The sequence below is a fragment of the Mytilinidion resinicola genome (assembly GCF_010093595.1).
Source record: "Mytilinidion resinicola strain CBS 304.34 unplaced genomic scaffold BDZ99scaffold_4, whole genome shotgun sequence".
Taxonomy (NCBI): domain Eukaryota; kingdom Fungi; phylum Ascomycota; class Dothideomycetes; order Mytilinidiales; family Mytilinidiaceae; genus Mytilinidion; species Mytilinidion resinicola.
Genome location: NW_022985440.1, coordinates 1,787,528 through 1,805,263, shown reverse-complemented (window position 1 = coordinate 1,805,263; position 17,736 = coordinate 1,787,528). Strand labels below are relative to the sequence as shown.

Below are 17,736 nucleotides of genomic sequence, written 5' to 3'. Positions count from 1 at the left end.
ACGTACGAGCTCATGTATAGCCTTACGTACGAGCTCACGTACGAGCTCACGTACAGCCTCATATATAGCATCACGTACAGCCTTGTGTATAGCATTACGTACGGCCTCACGTACGAGCTCACGTACGGCCTCGTGCATAGCATCACGTACGGCCTCGCGTATAGCATCACGTGTAGAGAGACGTAAGGGTGAATGCCCGGAGGAAGCTCCGGGCTCTCCGAGCCAATTAGAAGGTGGTGAAGCGCCAAGAGGGGGGGGTGTACATGGAGTGAAAAGGGGGTGTACGTCTAGGAATTAGGGGGTGTACGATTAGTAGTCCCCTATATTTAGGGGGCCGCCTGCCTTTATAAAGCTTACTAGTAATAGTTACGTTTATATTATCTTTAGTAGTGGCTTATTTATTATTATCTTTAATATAGATAGTGATTTTATAGACCTCTATAGGCTGTGCTATTAGCGTCCTATTTCCTGCAGCCTTTCTATTTTACTGCCTAATTCCTCTATTTTGCTGCCCTATCCTTCTATTTAGCATAGTGGTTAGTGTTGTTCCTGCCGCCGCTGCGGCGTACGTCTTGCCCTGCGTTAACAGCGCGCGTACTTCCTTCTCCATCTTCTCCATCTTCTTCATTAATTGTACCTATAGCGCTTGTTGGAGTTCGGCCAATGCGCCTGTAAGGTTGATTATCACGCGTCCGATAAATTCCTGGAATGTCTGTCCATGTCCGCGGGTTAAGGTGGCTTATTCCGTAGGCTGGCCTGTAGTTGTCGCGCTTTGTGAAGGGTGCTTTGGATGCTTTGGTAGGCGTTTCCGGTGGGCTTCGGGTTGTTGTGTTTGGTTTGGTTTTGGGGTTGAGGTTGTTGTTGTTGATGTGGGTGATGCTGTTGTTGCTGCAGGTGCTGCGGATTAGGGGTCGCGACGCGTAAATCGACCGCGACGCCGCCACCGCTGCTTGCGGAGCTCTGAGAGTTCGTTGCATAGCTTATAGGGCCTTGAGTAGCCCCTGGGGGGTTGCCTTGGGCCGTGATTCCAAGCGGCTGCGAGTTCGGTTGCATCGTGTTTTTCAAAAACTAATATATTCTAGGCGGTTCTGCTGGTGGTGTCATTAGCGTTAGCCACGTCGTCTCCAAAAAATACTCCGTTGAAGAACTTGATCACGCTCGATATGGGTGGCACGTCTACCGACTGTGCACTCATCCCAGGGACGAATGCGATTCTCCGAAGAGAGACGGTCGTTGGTCCTCTTACTGTCAAGGCTCCTTCCGTTGATGTGCGGACTGTTGGAGCTGGCGGTGGATCTATCGCTCATTACACGGCACTTACCAATGCTCTTCGCGTTGGCCCTGAATCTGCTGGCTCTACTCCTGGGCCTCCTGCCTATGGCAAAGGAGGAAAACTTGCAACTGTTACCGACGCCAACCTGGCTCTTGGATACTTACCTTCGGTCCTTCTAGGAGGCAAATTCAAGCTAGAGGTGGCCGCAGCTACCGCTGCGGTGGAGGACATTGCTAAGCAAATGAGTATGTCCATCACCGACACTGCTGAAGGCATAATCAACCTCGTGAACGAAACGATGTATGGGGCTCTTCGTCTCGTTCCTGTGGAACAAGGCTATGACCCCAGGGATTTCGCGCTCGTCGCCTTTGGAGGTGCCGGTCCTCTTCACGCGAATGCTATCGGAAAGCTTCTCGGCGCTTTCCCAGTCATTGTTCCTCCAGCTCCCGGCATTCTATGTGCTCAGGGAGACGCTACGACGAAGATGAGCCACGAACAGTCTACGACTTACATCAACTTGTTCTCTACGATATGCTCCGAAGAGCTTCGCGTAGCGTACAAAGGCCTCGCCGAAGGCTGCTCAACTACTATGAAGAAGTCTCTAGTGGATGAGAACCCTGCTCTGGATGTTTCCTATGAAGCCGACATGCGGTACAAAGGGCAAGCTCTTACTCTGACCGTTCAGATGACTGCTTCCGATCTCGAGAAAGAGACGGAAACCCTGCTTACAGAACTCCGAACCAAATTCGCCACTGCTCACGAACAGCAATTTAGCTTCTCGCTGGGTACGGACATCGATTTAGAGGTTATGTGCCTTCGCGTGAAAGCGACGGATGCTTCTCCTGAAGTCAAGATCCAGCCTATCGAAGACGCACCTGGTCCGAGTCCACTAGAGACGGTGATTATGTCCAAAAGCATGATCACTGTCAATGGCGAGCAAGTCGAGGCCATCTTCTGGAACCGAGACCAAATCACCAAGAAGGGGTACAAAGTCGTTGGACCATGTGTCATCACTAAGATGGACTCGAACACTCTGATCCTCCCTGGATACTCAGGTGAAATTGATGGCATGGGCAACATCCTTATCCGCCCGATTGATGAAAAAGATAAGCAATGGGAAGAGGAAATCATCCATACTCCGGAGTCTGCCAAGAAATACGTGGAGGAGAACCCTATCATTCCGACGCTCATTTCCTCGTCTCTGGGCTCTATTCGACGAAATGGATACACTGATGCTACGTTGCGCCATGAGTCCTGCTATAAGGGAGTAAGTTCTTTCAGGGCCATCGCAGCGGCGCAACCTCTCCACTTGAAATTTCTGCTTCCCCAATCCGAGCATCGCCTCCCCAAATTCGTGCACATACCACACCCTGACAACTACCACAGACAGCAGGACGAATTTAATGTAATTAGAAACCCAGCTGGTTCGATGCTCGTTGGCCAATTCGGTAGTTTTATTGGTCAATTCCTTGACCCTTGAAAGGAACCATTGAGGAGGGCGACGTCTTCGTTACCAACGATGTCTACCAAACCAAGGGAGCAGTATCCCATCTCAATGATGTCATCGTACTCCTGCCTATCCATCATAATGGCAAGATCGTAGGGTGGGCGGCGAACTTCGGGCATCTTACAGATGTTCAGGGTAAAGTGCCCGGGTCGATGAGTATCAACGCCAGCACCATCTTCGAAGATGGTCTACAAATTCCCTCTGTCAAGCTTTACGCGAAGGGACAGTATAATCAAAGTCTAGTAGACGTCTTTTGTAGAAACAGTCGTATTCCAGAATGATTCCAAAGCGATCTCACCGCTTTAGTTGCAGCATGTCGGACAGCTGCTGCAAGAGTTTGCGAGGTATCCTCCAAACCCTTTCAATCATTTACGATGACCTTTGATTGACATTACTCCAGCTTTGTGATCGATACAGCACGGAAGTCTACCACGCTGCCTGCGACAGCCTTCTTCTACGCTGCAGAACTGCTATTAGCGAGCTTATCGACAATAAGATCGGCACCGAGCGAAGCAATTTCACCGATTGCATTGATGATGACGGCAATGGCATTGGGCCCTATGCCATCACTTGTGCAATGCAAAAAGTTGGTAGTAAGCTCGTTTTCGATTGGGATGGCACGAGTCCCCAGAGTGGGACGTCGATATACTATTACCTGTCCACTCCGATGTTCAAGGTAAGCCATCTGCTTCGCTCTGGATAAATTCTCTGATCCTAACCTCTTGAGATCTACGGGGATGCAGAAACACCTCATTTATAGTCCGCGAATAACCCAAGGAGCGTCTCGAAAGGAGTGCTAAACCAGCGTGTTTACTAAACCGGCGGCCGGCTCAACTAGAGAGCAGATTGATTGTGTGTAGATATTCATCTCCTACTTCCTCCTTGCAGTCTACGACCCCCACAACGTCGTCAACGACGGCCCCGCCGATCTCATCGAGCTCAAAATTCCCGAAGGCAGCATCCTCCACCCTGTGCGTCCGGCGGCCCTATCCTGCCGTACACATCTCCTAGGTAGAGTAATGGATATCATCCAAGCCCTCTTCAGACAGCGCAACCCAGCCTTCCGCTCCGCCGCCGGCTTCTCCGACTCTCCCCACCTCTTCTACTCCGGCTTCAAGCCCACGGGTGATTGGTTCCTGCTATAGCAGATCGGCTTCGGTGTTGTACCTGCGCGACCCATCGGCGATGGACTAGATTGCCACTGCCTCTTCCCTGCCATCAAATCTATCCCAGCGGAGAACATCGAGCTCTACTTCCCGCTCGTCATTGAAGCCAACGAATCTGTCGCAAATTCTAGCGGTGCTGGATTTTATAGGGGTGGCAATGCGCAGAGGACTGTGTATCGTTTCCTATGCGAAGGTGAGGTGTCTATTCACGACGATCGCTGGCTTACGAAGCCTTGGGGCGTTGATGGTGGCGAACCTGGGACTAGATCGCGCAAGGGCACCTACAGAAATCACTCGTACGGCACGGATAAAGAAGAACATGAGGCTATCCCATCCAAATGCGATCATATCTGCGTCAAACCCGGCGACGTTCTCGAGTGGATCACATGGTGCGGTGGTGGACTTGGGGATCCCCTCACTCGTCCACCAGAGATCGTAGCAAAAGAGGTCCATCGCAAGCTAGTAACGATTGAATGCGCGGCGAAGAACTACGGTGTCGTGGTTGGCGAGAACTGGGAACCTGATATTGAGAAGACGGAGGTGCTGAGGAAGAGTATTAAGGAGAAGGGGAAGGAGGGGCGGGAGAGCATGACGTATAAATGGGGCTGGGCGGAGGAAGGGGGAGTGGAGAGTTTGGTCAGAAATGCGGAGAAAAAGACTGGGTTGAAGGGGCCGACGCCGCAGTGGGAGCCGGATCCGTATGGGCCGCATGTGGGATTGCCGTATGTGAAGGAGTGGTTTTCGAGGATGAGAAGGGAGGGTTAAGGGGGGTGGAAGGTCTTGGAGAAGGTAGGTGGGTAAACGAAGGTGGTAGGTAATGCATCTCTCTATTCGACACGAATTTTCATTCCAGATCCATATCCTCTAATCTACCTTACGCATTTTTTTTCCTTCTATGTTAACACTTAGTTCCAAATTCGTTGCTCTAACAAACACTCAGCGCCACTCGTCTCCAGGTTTGACATTCCATCTCTTATCTCATGGGCCTCCATTTGTAACCTAATATCTCGACAAATGCTTTACGTAGGTCGAGGTTTCTGAGCCTCAGGCTGCAGCTTACGGGTCAGCAACCGTCTCCTCCGACCAGCCGGTGAGCGGTATGAGATTTCGAGATGGAGATTCTGGTGAGTCTGATGCTGCGGCGGCAGTCTCTGTGCCAGCTGTGGTGACTTCTGGCCGGCCGGTGAAAGGGGTGATATTTCGAGATGGAGATGGTGTCTCTAACGCTGCGGCTACGTTTTCCGCGCTAGCTGTGGTCTCGTCTAGATTGCGGGTGGGAGAATCAGGATTCCCAGGCGGGGATGCCGTTGTTTCAACATCGCCGTTGTTTGTGGCTCCAGTAGGAGAAGAATGACTGCGAGGCTTTGGAGAAGACTGTGTCATGTTGATTTGCCTGACTGGATTGGGCTGGATAAACTAGCTGGGTAAGTCTCTCTTATCTATGTTTTCGTTTTGGTTGCAGGCGTAACGTGGAAGTTCGCGGAATTTGAGGAGTAAGAGAGATGAGGAAGGCGGTGGTAGCATCCATTGATTTCGCTATTTTCCGTGTGGCTCGAAAGGGAGAGTCTTCTCGCCCAACGACTGTAAGTATACTGCTCTCTCTTGTCATGACTGAGCTAACGAATCATATACGCAAAGGTCATCATGCGATAATCATGTGGTCGCGTCCATTCAATTATCGGGGCTTTCGCAAAGGGACCCGTAAGAATTTGAAGACAAGTTGAAATTGCACGGCCAATGGGAGAAGTCTATCTACAGATGCTTCTCGTCTTTATTGCCACTTCTTCCCGCTTCTCATATTCTGAGATTCTATGCAATCCCGGGGTATCTTTTGGACGGAAAGAAAAGAATAGAAATGTCCCGGACCCGAAAGTATCTTTAGCTGACGTTGTCCCAGCCCCAGATGAAGTCTCTCGCACCATCTTGCCTATCGAATCGACTGCAGAGCCGTAGGAGTACAGATATTAAAACATTCGAGACTAGAATGCCCTACCAGTCTCTACTACTACCCGTGTGTTAGTAAATAAACGATAAGTGGACTTGTACAACGAACCAAAACATCATGACCCACTAGCTCGAAGGCCACTCCCTCTAGCAGAGGTAGAACGACAGCGGACCGCCGTTGTGGCAGTCCTTCTGGACCGGCCACTCGCAGCTCTGGTCGTTATACGTCCAGAAGATAGTGGGACATTGTCCCGCGTCTCCAACTTGAACAAATCGGCGGTTGGTGACGAAGGGTGACCCGTCGAGGCTCGATAGGTCGTACCAGGTCCGACTGTCCTTGCAAGAATACTCCACCTCGTATGGGTGGCTCATTGCGGCATTGTTGTCAATCTTCATAACTACGCCTTCCCACCGCACTGGGCGTCGAAGGCGGCCCAATACGTTTGACCCGGAGGTACGGCAGCGATGCCAGTGTCGCCACCCTTGCCTTGAGAGGTCTTCGCGTACGCTATGAAGTCGCAGTTGTTCTAAAGAACCCTTTTGTGGCGGCGGCTGAGACTGGGGAGAGAAGGGTCATGAGTGCGAAGGCGAGAAAAGCTTTGTAAGGTTAGTCAACCCTATGAGACGGATGTACAGAGGAAGGAGAGCTTACTGATGATGGTGAACTGAGACATATTGGAAGGCTGTCTTTGTCTGAGAGAACGTGGTGCTATACAGATATGGTGTTACTGTATAAGAAGAGTAGTGACACTGATGGACTGAGGGAGCCTGGAGGTGTGTATTGCTGTCGAGTAAGGAAGAATGATTGAGACTGTAGAGACTGTGGTTTGATGGGTATCAATGCAGTTGCTGAAGACCGTGTAGATGTAGATGTGGATGAAAGAGGAATCAACGTAGGTTCCAAGGGGATTTATATAGGCCTCCAGGACTCCCTCACTGCCGCCGATTTCCCCTGTGCCGCGCTCTTTTCGCGCACCCGCTGCAGAAGACAAAGTTGATTTGCCATGAGAGCTCCTCTTCTATTCACTAGGACTGCAATTGAGGGCGTCGCCGTCGTTCCGGCGCACTGCTCAAGGTTTCTCGCGGCTCTCGACAACCCCTGAGTGAGCCAGATAGTCAGTTCCCGCCCGCTGTTGACGCCGCAAGCAACAAATTCTGCTCTTAGAAACAACGTTTTCATTCACTAAGATAACAATCAAGGGCATTGCCGGCGTCCTCTTCGATACATCTTGCGTGTCTCCACAGCCCCTGAGCCCCCCGTACGTTCAGTCTCCGCTTTTAGCCACTGCACTGCCGACAAGCTGCTTGCCGCGCCTAATCCCGTTGAACGTCGCCAAAGGACTCACTGATTCTGACTTTCGTGGTTATCTGCGGTATTTGGAGCTTCTTTGGGGTCCATGGGTGGTTCTTTGTATCCCGCCTCGGTTTCTAGGGCATTAATTGGGGTATTTGAGTCGGCAGCACCAGTCTTTAGCCCCCCAACGTGCCGATGAAGAGCCGGAGTACCTGCATCAAACGCGGTAGTGGATGCAGGAGTGACGGATTCTAGGCTTGAAGGCCCAGTCGCCCCAGTCCCTCCACTGCCGCTCGGCTGAGCAGGTTGGGAAATATCCTCTGGACGGAGAACTTGAGGTTGAGATGGAGAAGGAGCTCGCAGACCAGTATATTCCCATTGCACGATCCCGCCCGACCTACTCGCTACGAGTCCATAGCGATGCGAGTTTTTCTGGTTCCAACAGATGTTGCATCGGGGGTGTTCATCATTGTCCCCCGTCCAGGAGGCTCGGATTCTGCCGTCAGACGTACGCCCGTCGATCTTTACATACCGACGTAGGAAATCTTCCCAATGGCGTTCCTCATTGCAGAACCTACAGGTTCGCACGAAATTTGAATGAGACATAGGTCTACGCACACTCACGCGGTTGGGCACTGTGTGGTTGAAGGCTACAATACGAGCCAATATCAAATCGAACGAACAAGTAAAGAAATCCAATAGTGACTGAGAGAGAAGAACCATATATACTGAAGCTGATTGCTCTGGGTAAAAACATTATAGATTGTTCATGACTGCAATTGCGTAGAAAACGATCATGTGAGCAAAATGAGTTGGATTGGATGGGCGCCTGGCTGGGTAAGTCATTTATACAAGCTACTCAATGGTCTTGCGGATGAGGGTGGTTTGCCCTAGTAGGTAACCACTTAGATTAATTTATGGCAAGGGATGCGGAGTTAGGCTAGTGTTCTTTCAGTCAACATCCCCGGATTGATTTCTAGACGCGGCTGTATCGAGCCAGGAACACAGGTCAGTATCCCTGGTCTAGGCATTCTATTTCATAACTGATCCTTTTAATTGTTGGTCTTGCTCATTGACGTCGATCATAAAGAGCAACACCTTCCCTCTCTACTCCCCACCATCTTCTCATCTCCACATCCGTAGAAATATTCACTGCTCACCCTCTAAATCCTCATACCAACATCCTCCCCCGCCAACCTCTCCAACCTCCCCCTGAACTCCCGAACATCCTTCTCCAACCCATCCAAGCGAAGCACAGGATCAATGGAAGCACCCGCACCACCCCCCTGCCCAGCGGGCGGCCCGTCTCCCCTTTCCAACCGCTCCACCGCCTTCCTCAGATTTCGAATATAGAGCTCTGCCCTATACAAACTGCTCGCAACACTCCCATCATCGGCCCCCGGAGCCCTAGAATGCGGGTTCACAGAATCAAAAGCAGCTTTACACTCATTGCAAGCTTTGTTGAAGCCTGTGAAGTCGCCTGTAGGTAGGTCTTGGTTACAGTAGCCGCAGAAGCGTTTGCCGGGGCTGATAGGCGTAGGTGAAGACCTCGCAGACGGTGTAGGTGTGAATGGTTCTGGACTCAGGTTGAAATTGATGTGAACTCTGATTTCTATAGACGTCTAGCTAGTTGTATATATACTAGGGGAAGGAAGGGGGCCACCCCCAGGGTGGCGCGCTAGTAAGTTCAGATGAGCCCTGCACAGCTGAGGCTTCAGCTCGGTTCTCTACAGCTGAGATTTCAGCTGGGTTCTCTACAGCTGATGTTCGGAGAGTAGCTTTCTGGCATATGAGTTGTTGATCCTAGGTTGTAGTGCTGCAACCTGAGTTCTGGCGTGGGTCGTTGAGGTGTAGTTGGTGCTGGCGTGAATGGTGCCGGTGTGGCTTGTGTAGAAGCGGAAATGGTCGGTGAAGGGGGCCGTAGAATTGCATCGCTTAAATGGATGCGTCGGCGTTTCCGCTCCCCGCTAGTATACATTGGGGAACGAGGGGGAGTAGACTCTGAGGTGGAGCGGCTGCTAGATGTTGGCTGTAGGTTACCTGGCTGGGTAAGTGAGCGTACTTACGGTTATGGGATGTTGATGCTCTACGTTGCTCTTAAAGGGGTAGGGTAGCGGTGGGTTTGGTGGAAGCATGAAGTGGCCGGGTTGATGGAGGATTCTTGTATGATTTACTACTATGTTTGTAGGAAATCTCTTGGGGTATCGTAGGATCGATCTAGTAGTATGAGCAAACGATTAGGGCGCGTGTGAGGCAAGATTGTGAATAGGTTACAGAGAAGGTTTGATTTGCAGTGATGAGCGGGAAAGTCACGGGACTGAGGCCGGTAGTGTAGATGCAGGTGATGGTTCGAAGTCTCCGCCTCTTGTCAAAGAGGTCACTGACTGCGTACACTTTTTTTGACTACAGAGGTGCTCTTTGCAACTACATCCCGCGAATTGATACAATGAAAGGCGACGTCTTCTCCGCCCTATTTATTCAAAGCCCCCATCTCAGCCGTTTCATGCCTGGGTTGGGTTTCTCATTCTTTCCCTTAGCAGCTTCGCTTTCCAATTCCTTACCCTTCCTCTTTTGCTGACGATTCTCGGCCTTCCGATCTTTCAATTTCTCCGCCCAGGTCCTCTTGTCAAGTTCCGTCTTAACTGAAAGAGTCACAACATCCGTAGCATCCGTTCCAGAGTTGAAGGAGGCGGAGTTCGTAGATTCAGTTTCCGTAACAACTTCTTCCGCACGGCTGAGTGGCTGACGAGATACGGTTGCCTGTGGTGAAGAAGGCCTTGGCTGTAGTGGCGGGAACGCTGACGATGATGCGACCGGAGGAGGCGGTCCAACCGATGGCCATTGTACTTGTGAGTTCCCCGGTTGAGCTATGTTTCGTCGGCTGGTCTCCGTTTTCCGACGGTCAATGTTATTCCAGAATGCTTGCGTTTTCCTTCGCTTACATTCATTGCAACAGCCCGAGCTCGCTTCGTACTTGTAGTTACGATAAAAGCTCTTCTTGAGGTACCTGTTATTACAGGCGTCACAAGGATAGAGTGGTTCTTCGTTCATTGTGGATGTGATAGTGGAGTCTTTCGTTGGCTGGATGCGAAGGGCGGTCTTATAGCCTTCATGCTGTGTTTGTCCTGGAAACATGGAAGTTTGAAGGACTGGGTATGTCAAGCAAACATAGCAAAGTTCTGGGATGTATGAAAGGTTTGATCTTGAATGCAAGGGGGTCTAGGAGCTTCTATATCCAAGTCACTAGGTTCTACCCGTCACTACCCATCACTCCAGAGACCGCAACGGTAAACTGCTTATCAACCGCCAGCCTCACCACCACCTCCCCCACTTCTCCTCTATCTTTGTTAGACCCCTTCCAATCCTTCTTACATCTTTTTTCACTGCCTTCAACGAGCTGTTAACCGGCCAATCCGCCAATTGTTTGGAAGTTCGTTCCAATTCCTGCGAATATCTCACAAGAGCACGAATATCTTCGGTGGTACATTGCGTCCCTAATAGCATGGTGATACGCGTCTCAAGGGTTTTCTTTTCGGCTTCGACGCGATCAACGCCGCGTTGAAATTGGAGTGCGATAGGCGCGGGCTCCTCGAGTTCAGGGGATGAAGGAGTGGAATCCTGGGTGGAATCTTGGGGTTGATTATGAGGTTGATCCCAGGGATCATCGTCGGGAGCGGCAGAGGGTTGAGTAGGTGGGGTCATGTTAGATAACTTCTCGTGACCTTGTCGTTGTTTCTACACTACTTTCTTGGTCGACGACAAGGGGCGTGAGTGCTGGTTCAAGCATTAGATGGCACGATCAAAATCTTTTATAAAGCAACTCACTGCGTTTGCTCTTGATTGGTTTGGTTGGAATAGAAAATCACCCCATGAGTAAAGATTGCTATTCGGATAAGGGACGCATATAGTTCTACTTCATGCCATCTAAGCCCCAATCACCATCTTTCGCCTGCTCCGGGGGTTTTGGCCCTGACCGAAGTAAGTCTTCGCTCTCCTTCCACTCCTTCTCTATGTCCGTCAAGAGTACCTCCAGCCTCTGAATTTCAAATTCGACGCCGTCTAACTTCCCGCTCATCTCGGCGATATCTGCGTCCGACATGTCTCCGGATACATTGCTCACACCTATATCTGAAGGCGTCAACGAGTTAGAACCAAACTTCGAGATGGCATCTAGAACGGCCTTATCGCTCTCGCTTTTTCCTGTGGCTGGTCCGAGTTTGGTAATACGAGTTTTCATATCTGCCTGTTTCACCGCACATTGGTCTATGCGGCTGTTCAGATCGGCCGCTGTAGGTCTGGGGTCCGCTATTCCAGGGGTTGCGGGGGTGGGTATGCTGGGTTGATCTGCGTCTCTAAGTCGGTGGTCTTGCGACCAATAGATTTGCGGGGCCATTGCGCGGGTTGCGATTGCGCTGGGGAAGTGGATTGCCGCCTGACTTGGAAGTTTGATCGAATGAAAAGGCAGACCTTTGGGGAGGCTTTTCGTTGAATCCCTAAATTCGCTGAACGATCTCAAACAGCGACAGACGAATGTTTAAATGTCTGCCCTATTTCAAGAGCCTCTGTCAGGAGACCCTACAAGTCGAAGTATTTCGCGTATCGAGCATCTTCTAGACCATTCCAAACACCGGCGTGGTAAGTAGTAATAACATCAGTCTATATCGTCTTCATCGTCCATGACCAACTCTCTTAAGACGTTGTCGTCTGCCCACTCGACGCCGCTGCCGACAATCATGCCGGATATGATGCTCTTCATGATGCGCCATCGTCTGCGGGACAACTTGACGCTCTTATCTAGAGCCTGTAGCCTGTCGCGTAGCTTCGGATCCTCGACTTCGTCTGTCGACTGACTCTTGGTCTCTTCAGCAAGCTCGAGTAGGATCTGGGACAACTCTTTGTTCTTTTCATTTGCAACGACGCTGCCTTTTTCTGCTGCTGCTAGGGCAGACAAGGTCGATGACAGCCGGGACGCGAGAGTGCTGTGATACATAGATATCACGTCTCTTTCATGGACCATCGGCAGCAGTCTCCTGACCACATTAGTAAACCTGGATCGATATAGGTGGCAAAAGCACGTGACATACCTCTCGGCGTCTGTGTTGTTTGCACCACTATGAACTGCCTTGAGAACGGGGTCCATTGCCAGCACGCTTTGAGTGACCTTGTTTCGTAGCAGGTACTCTGCTCGTGCCTCGAGAGCTTCACGTTCGGCGATGATCAGCTGCTCTTCTAAGACATCATCTGATATGGCAGAGAGATCCCGCGGCTGGCCTGCAAACAATCAGTCACGATCGGATTCGTGTCACCTGGACTCGACAGGTACCTTGTGCTTTGAGCAGGGCGATCTCGAGCTGCAGTTCTTGCTGCTGGTCGTAGAGGTCTAATATCATCTGCTCGGTTGCAGAGAAGGCGAACGCGTCGTTGTGTGTTGCTTGGGCGAGCATCTCATCGCCGGACTGTTCCGTCTTTGGGTCAGGTATTGGGTGCACAGTGGGGTTCTCCATGACTGTTAGAGGGCCGATTCTCTGATTGCTAAAACGGTGGTGGAGTATCGTGTCCGAAAGAGTGAAGGTGAAGGTGTTGCCTCGATGCCCAAGGCTCTCAGCCCTGAGGCTCGGGAGCTGGTCCGTGCGACAGTAGCGCAAGACACCGACCACTGCCTGTGAATGTGCATGAGCTCCCCGTCTCCTCCACCTTCCATCCTCACAGCTTCATATCCCGGGCAAGCTAAGCATAGGGAGGGAGTCGCGCATGTCGCTGCAAGTCGCTGTCGCCCACACGGGTCAGCGGCTCGAGGCCGACCCCGTTTCCTTCAACTCGATAGACGCTCTGAAAGCATGGATAGCCAAAGCTACTCAGATCCCGCCCCAGGACCAGATCCTGCTCACCACCCGAAGCAAGCATGTCAAGCCCCAGACGCTTTTGACTGAGGTATTTCAATCGTCTGTAAAGCCATAGGCTCTTGCTAACGACCTCCAGACCGAGATATTCGTCTTCGACCGCGACCTCTTCTCGCTCTCCTCTAATCTACAGGGCAACCTCATCCAGCCTACACCTCTACCCGAACCCTTCACGGCCGATGACCCGCCGCGTAACCTTGCGAGCGACACCGACCTGAAGGCATGGCAGGCCCTCTTCAAAGCTCGCCGAGATTGGGCACTTGGGATTCTACAAACGTCGCAATCGTTGTCGCGGATCGCCCAGCGCTACTTCGAGGATCAAGGAGTCATCGACCGAGCTGCGCGTATAGCCGTGGGGAATCACGATTCCTACATCAAGAATCTCGAACAGAAACACTCCGAGGCGCGGAGCTGGTACGACGACGTCTCGAAGGAACAAGAGGACAATGTGCGCTTCTGGGAACGGGACTTCTCGCAGTTGGAGTACCTGCCGGCGAAACGGGAATTCCTTTCCTTCATCTCCAAGGGCACGCAGCAAGCACAAAATGGACAAAGGACCTCCAGTCAAGGCATCACCCTCAAGGAGTATATTGACTACGATAGTGCGAAGACGGCAAGCTCGGTCAGCCGGAAGACCATCGAGACCTTTGGAAAACGAGTGTCGACCATGGGCTCACAAATTGAGAAAACCGCCTCCAATTATCAGGAGCTCCTCGGTGCTGTCGACCAAAGCCAGAGCCGATCCGCTATAGATGACGTCGGAGAGCCTCTCAGACTGCTCGAGGAAATTGAAGCTGTTGTCAAGAAAGTAGGCTCAGACTATGAGCACGTGCTCAGCCTTACACCGAGTCCTAAGTCCGTTGCTCAAGTATCGAAAATGGCGTTACTGCATACTAGGAACTACCTACCTGCTATCCAAGAGTACAGCGCTGAGATGGGCGACCTTGTGAGGAGAGCCGTGGAGCAGAAGAACGCGTCCGTCGCAAACGCAGTGGACAGTATGCGTGGTATTGCAAAGATCGAAAACGTCATCTCAACCCTGAACGACGAGTTGAAGAAACTTGATTTCTCGCCAGAAGGGCTTGAGGCATTCGAGATGATGTCCCTTGTATCGAGAATACCCTTCGTGTACGGCTCCCTGCTTATAGAGGCTGTACGGAGGCATGAATGGGTAGAAAAGATGAAGAAAGACTCCTCAGCACTTGCCGAAGAGATGGCCGGATTTCAAGACGAAGAAGAACGGCGGAGAAAGAGATGGCTGAAACCCTTTCAAGATCTAGTGAATATAGAGGCCATCCAAGGCAACATGCTTGGCTTCGAGATGAACATCCAAGGAGAAAAGCAGAATTGGCCTGTTGTCAGCCGAGAAGAGGTTCAGGACTATCTCCAGTCTCTGCAGACGTTGGAAGGGCAGGAATCTTCGGTTGGACCACTGATCCAGGCATTCAAGGACCTCGACAAACCTACGAAGCAGCAAGTCAAGAGGGCGAAGAACTTCAAAGCTGGAAGCGTACATGAAGGCGCGTTCGGACAGGCCTCTTTGCTTCTACGTGGGGATGATGAAGCGCGCGTATTGAAGGAAGCCAATGTGAAACTGGAAGAGGAATTGAAAGGCTCCAAGAGCCGTGTACGTAGGCTCGAGGATCTGTTACATCGGCAAAGTACGCTTAGTCGACTATCAATTGGAAGTGGATTCCAGCCCCAGGGCCTCCAGAGTCCAGCTGAGCCTTCTACTCCTAACCCGGATCGACCACAAGACCAGCTGTCGCGGCGATCTTCAGTCTCTTCTCGTCGATTTTCTTCAAACCAGGGCCCGGACGAGAAAGCGCTCGCTCGTAAAACTTTGAAACTCGAAGCTGATCTGGCAGCTGAGAAGGAAACAGTTGCTACTCTACGAAAGGAAGCGCAGTCAAGGAACAATGAAGACGAGGACCTCAAACGCCAAATCGAGGATGCCAACTTCACAAAGAAGGATCTGATGGAGAACATGGAAGCTCAACAGAAGGAGTTTGCCACGGAGCGCCGATCTCTGGAGGATGAGCTCGCCAAGTATAAGCTCAAAATCGAGGACGCCGAAGATGAGTTGGACCGTATACTAGGAAGCCGCGACAATGAGCGGACTGGAACCGATACCAAGATCCAGATCCTAGGGGCAGAGATGGATCAACTCCGCACTGAAGCCACCGAAGCGGCCGATAGAGCAGCTTCGCGGATCAAGGAGTTAGAATCTATACTTCAAACCCGGGACCATTTGGAGAACCAACGGCGGACTTCTCTCGTCACTGTCTACCGGCATCTGTCTTCTGACGACACGGAGCCCGAAGATCATGACCACTTAATCTCTCAGCTGGAAGACCTGGCCACAAGATCAGTGACCCATCTTCAAGAATTGACGCAAGCTGTTGCCATTGCCAAGTCCGAGAACCAAGCCGTCAGATCCGGAGCAGAGAAAACGAAGTCTGAGCTGTCAGCTAAGGTAGATGCCTCCGAGAAAGAGAGGGATTCTCTACGCAAGCAGCTAGACATCGAAAAGGCGAAAGCTGTTTCGATCAAGGCCGAGCTCGAGGAGGAACGTGGGCACCTCGAGGATCTGCGAACTAAATTTGCTGCAGGCGAAACAGGATCTGAAGCACTTCGTCAACGAGTGGCTGACGAGGAGTCTAAGGTCGAAAAGCTTTCCAGCGAACTCGCAGAATCGAAGTCTCATGCTATCAGCTTAGACGTAGCACTCATGTCACTGCAGAAGCAAATATCGAAGGACTCCGAGACGGAAACTTCGAGGCTGCAACACACTGGTGCGCGTGCCAAGGAGGTCACTCGCCGATTATACACTGTGAATCAGCGGCTCCTACGATTACTAGAGTCCTTTGGATTCTTGATATCATACGAAGGAGACTCCATGGTGGTGCAGCGGGCCTCGAGAGCAAGCGCAAGCACGATGCTAATAAATGACCCCTCTAACTCCATTAACCGGGGTGTTACGACACCTTCACCAACGCGGCTAAAGATGCATCTCGAAGACCTGTCAGATCTTACATTCCTTCAATGGCCTGAGACCGACGACACAGCAGAAGAGACCCAGAGATTCACTGAGTTGATCAATACCCTTGATCAATTTGACATGGAAATGTTCTGTGAGGCAGTACTGAAGCGAATGCGAGATATGGAACACACAGCACGCAAATTCCAAAAGGAAACCAGAGCTTATCGGGAGAAGTACCACCGTGCTCAGAGCGAGGCGCACGAGAAGATCGCGTTCCATTCATTCAAAGAAGGCGATCTCGCGCTGTTCCTCCCAACACGAAACCAAGCAACTCGTCCATGGGCCGCATTCAACGTGGGTGCGCCTCACTACTTCCTTCGCGAACAAGACTCGCACAAGCTGCACGGACGTGAGTGGCTTGTTGCACGCATCTCCAAAGTCGAACCGCGCGTCGTCGACCTCTCCAAGACGATGGAGAGCGTCCGTAACAGCAGCGACTCCCGCTCTATCACCAGCGGGGTGTCTTATGAAGACGATAACCCCTTTGAACTATCCGACGGCCTCCGCTGGTACCTGATCGATGCCGCGGAAGAAAAGGCTGGAGCCCCTTCTACGCCCGGTCTCGGCAAGACTACCGTTGCGAGCGCGCACGTAGACGCCAAGGGCAGCATCCGCATGACGAAGAAATCCGGTTCCAACGACCCGACCAAGACGCTGAACAAGAGCCTCGACAGCCGCCGTAGCAGCGCCAACTCCCGGAAGAGTGCCCCAACCGCAGCAGGACGCCAAGGCTCTTCCGAAGCAGTTTCTCTCGCGGATGGAGGCGAAGGCTCCAACGCCAATCCCGCCGCGAACCCGGCAGCTGCACTGGGCACATCACCCAATTCCAACTCTGGCCCTGGCCCTTCTCATCCCCGCACCCACGCTGAGAACGGAGCATCGTCCTCCTCCACCTTCGCTCAACCACCGCCCTCAACGAGCCGAGTGCAAGATGCAGACGAGGTTCGCAAAGACCTGCTCTGGGGTCCGTGATGTATTATCCTTCACGGATCTGCTGTCCGAATCCTGGGCTGACTGTTTTTGATAGGGAGACTTGTGGGGGAACGGTGGGACTAGTTTTGCGCCTGCGTCTACGACTATGTCTGCGGCTGCTTCTTTGGCGAGGTCGGCGACGGCGACGGCGAAGACGAAGGGCAAGGAGGTTGTTAGGGCGGCGAGTGTGAGTCCGAGTAAGAGGCGTGGGAGTGGGAGTGGGATACAGAGAGGGGGCGGTGGTGTTGCGGGCGGGTTCTTGAACTCGTTGTTTCAGCTGGATGTGAGTTATGAGAGTGGGAAGGGGGGGAGGGGGAGGGGGAGGGGGAGGAGGTGAGGTGAGTAGGTGCCTGCGGGATCATTTAGACGATAGAGCTGTTCATAGGCATTGCGATGCCGGCACGGGTAATTAGGGTGTGCATAATTCATTGGTAATACAAGCATATTGTAAGTTGTTCGTTGTTGGTGTTTCTTGACTGTATAGCAGGTTCGATAGCGAGACGAGCGACTTGCATATGCGCTACTGCTGTCACACGTGCTAGAGCGCCCCTATTGGATAGCCTTGCGACTCCGTGATTGGAAGAAGATCGCAGCTTGCAGCTGTGAGCTGTTGGCTGCGGGGTAGGTTCGTTCTCCT

General features: G+C 51.9%; 8 protein-coding genes across 8 annotated transcripts; 2 read left to right on the top strand and 6 right to left on the bottom strand.

Moving 5' to 3' along the window:
* Positions 1-12: 12 nt before the first annotated feature.
* BDZ99DRAFT_554750 (uncharacterized protein) lies at positions 13-4,886 on the top strand (the record flags this gene model as incomplete). The annotated part of the gene is made up of 11 exons (XM_033727134.1): positions 13-146; positions 530-690; positions 1,083-1,108; positions 1,146-2,470; positions 2,526-2,540; positions 2,660-2,721; positions 2,757-3,047; positions 3,087-3,124; positions 3,181-3,456; positions 3,641-3,905; positions 3,975-4,886. The coding sequence occupies 11 exons, from the start codon at positions 13-15 to the stop codon at positions 4,709-4,711; spliced, it is 3,330 nt and encodes a 1,109-aa protein (XP_033581275.1). The 3' UTR covers positions 4,712-4,886.
* Positions 4,887-5,370, bottom strand: BDZ99DRAFT_235109 (uncharacterized protein). Its single transcript, XM_033713550.1, has 2 exons — positions 5,124-5,370; positions 4,887-5,067 (listed from the first exon to the last, which is right to left on the bottom strand). The coding sequence occupies exons 1-2, from the start codon at positions 5,327-5,329 to the stop codon at positions 5,010-5,012; spliced, it is 264 nt and encodes an 87-aa protein (XP_033581274.1). The 5' UTR covers positions 5,330-5,370; the 3' UTR covers positions 4,887-5,009.
* Positions 5,371-5,923: 553 nt separating this feature from the next.
* Positions 5,924-6,305, bottom strand: BDZ99DRAFT_459997 (uncharacterized protein). The gene has a single exon (XM_033719286.1). It carries the CDS (start codon positions 6,284-6,286, stop codon positions 6,038-6,040), a length of 249 nt encoding a protein of 82 aa, XP_033581273.1. The 5' UTR covers positions 6,287-6,305; the 3' UTR covers positions 5,924-6,037.
* A 927-nt stretch (positions 6,306-7,232) lies between these two features.
* Positions 7,233-7,790, bottom strand: BDZ99DRAFT_516913 (uncharacterized protein; the record flags this gene model as incomplete). Its single annotated transcript, XM_033725114.1, has 1 exon — positions 7,233-7,790. One exon carries the CDS (start codon positions 7,788-7,790, stop codon positions 7,233-7,235), a length of 558 nt encoding a protein of 185 aa, XP_033581272.1.
* A 2,607-nt stretch (positions 7,791-10,397) lies between these two features.
* On the bottom strand, positions 10,398-11,216 carry BDZ99DRAFT_235086 (uncharacterized protein). The gene is made up of 2 exons (XM_033713548.1): positions 11,010-11,216; positions 10,398-10,958 (listed from the first exon to the last, which is right to left on the bottom strand). The coding sequence occupies exon 2, from the start codon at positions 10,884-10,886 to the stop codon at positions 10,497-10,499; it is 390 nt and encodes a 129-aa protein (XP_033581271.1). The 5' UTR covers positions 10,887-10,958; positions 11,010-11,216; the 3' UTR covers positions 10,398-10,496.
* BDZ99DRAFT_235093 (uncharacterized protein) lies at positions 10,947-11,706 on the bottom strand. The gene is made up of 2 exons (XM_033713549.1): positions 11,010-11,706; positions 10,947-10,958 (listed from the first exon to the last, which is right to left on the bottom strand). Exon 1 carries the CDS (start codon positions 11,575-11,577, stop codon positions 11,095-11,097), a length of 483 nt encoding a protein of 160 aa, XP_033581270.1. The 5' UTR covers positions 11,578-11,706; the 3' UTR covers positions 10,947-10,958; positions 11,010-11,094.
* Positions 11,707-11,835: 129 nt separating this feature from the next.
* On the bottom strand, positions 11,836-12,381 carry BDZ99DRAFT_379951 (uncharacterized protein; the record flags this gene model as incomplete). The annotated part of the gene is made up of 2 exons (XM_033715172.1): positions 11,836-12,214; positions 12,269-12,381. Coding segments are annotated over 2 exons (492 nt in total), but the record flags the coding sequence as incomplete, so codon positions are not given.
* A 554-nt stretch (positions 12,382-12,935) lies between these two features.
* Positions 12,936-17,099, top strand: BDZ99DRAFT_379763 (uncharacterized protein; the record flags this gene model as incomplete). Its single annotated transcript, XM_033715162.1, has 2 exons — positions 12,936-13,115; positions 13,164-17,099. The coding sequence occupies 2 exons, from the start codon at positions 12,936-12,938 to the stop codon at positions 17,097-17,099; spliced, it is 4,116 nt and encodes a 1,371-aa protein (XP_033581268.1).
* Between the last annotated feature and the right edge of the window lie 637 nt (positions 17,100-17,736).

Coding starts and splice junctions, on each gene's coding strand:
- BDZ99DRAFT_235109 (XM_033713550.1), bottom strand. CDS start 5,329: ATGACACAGTCTTCTCCAAAGCCTCGCAGTCATTCTTCTCCTACTGGA. Junction 5,068..5,123: donor ATCACCCCTTTCACCGGCCG/GCCAGAAGTCAC, acceptor CAGACTCACCAG/AATCTCCATCTCGAAATCTC.
- BDZ99DRAFT_459997 (XM_033719286.1), bottom strand. CDS start 6,286: ATGAAGATTGACAACAATGCCGCAATGAGCCACCCATACGAGGTGGAG.
- BDZ99DRAFT_235086 (XM_033713548.1), bottom strand. CDS start 10,886: ATGACCCCACCTACTCAACCCTCTGCCGCTCCCGACGATGATCCCTGG.
- BDZ99DRAFT_235093 (XM_033713549.1), bottom strand. CDS start 11,577: ATGGCCCCGCAAATCTATTGGTCGCAAGACCACCGACTTAGAGACGCA.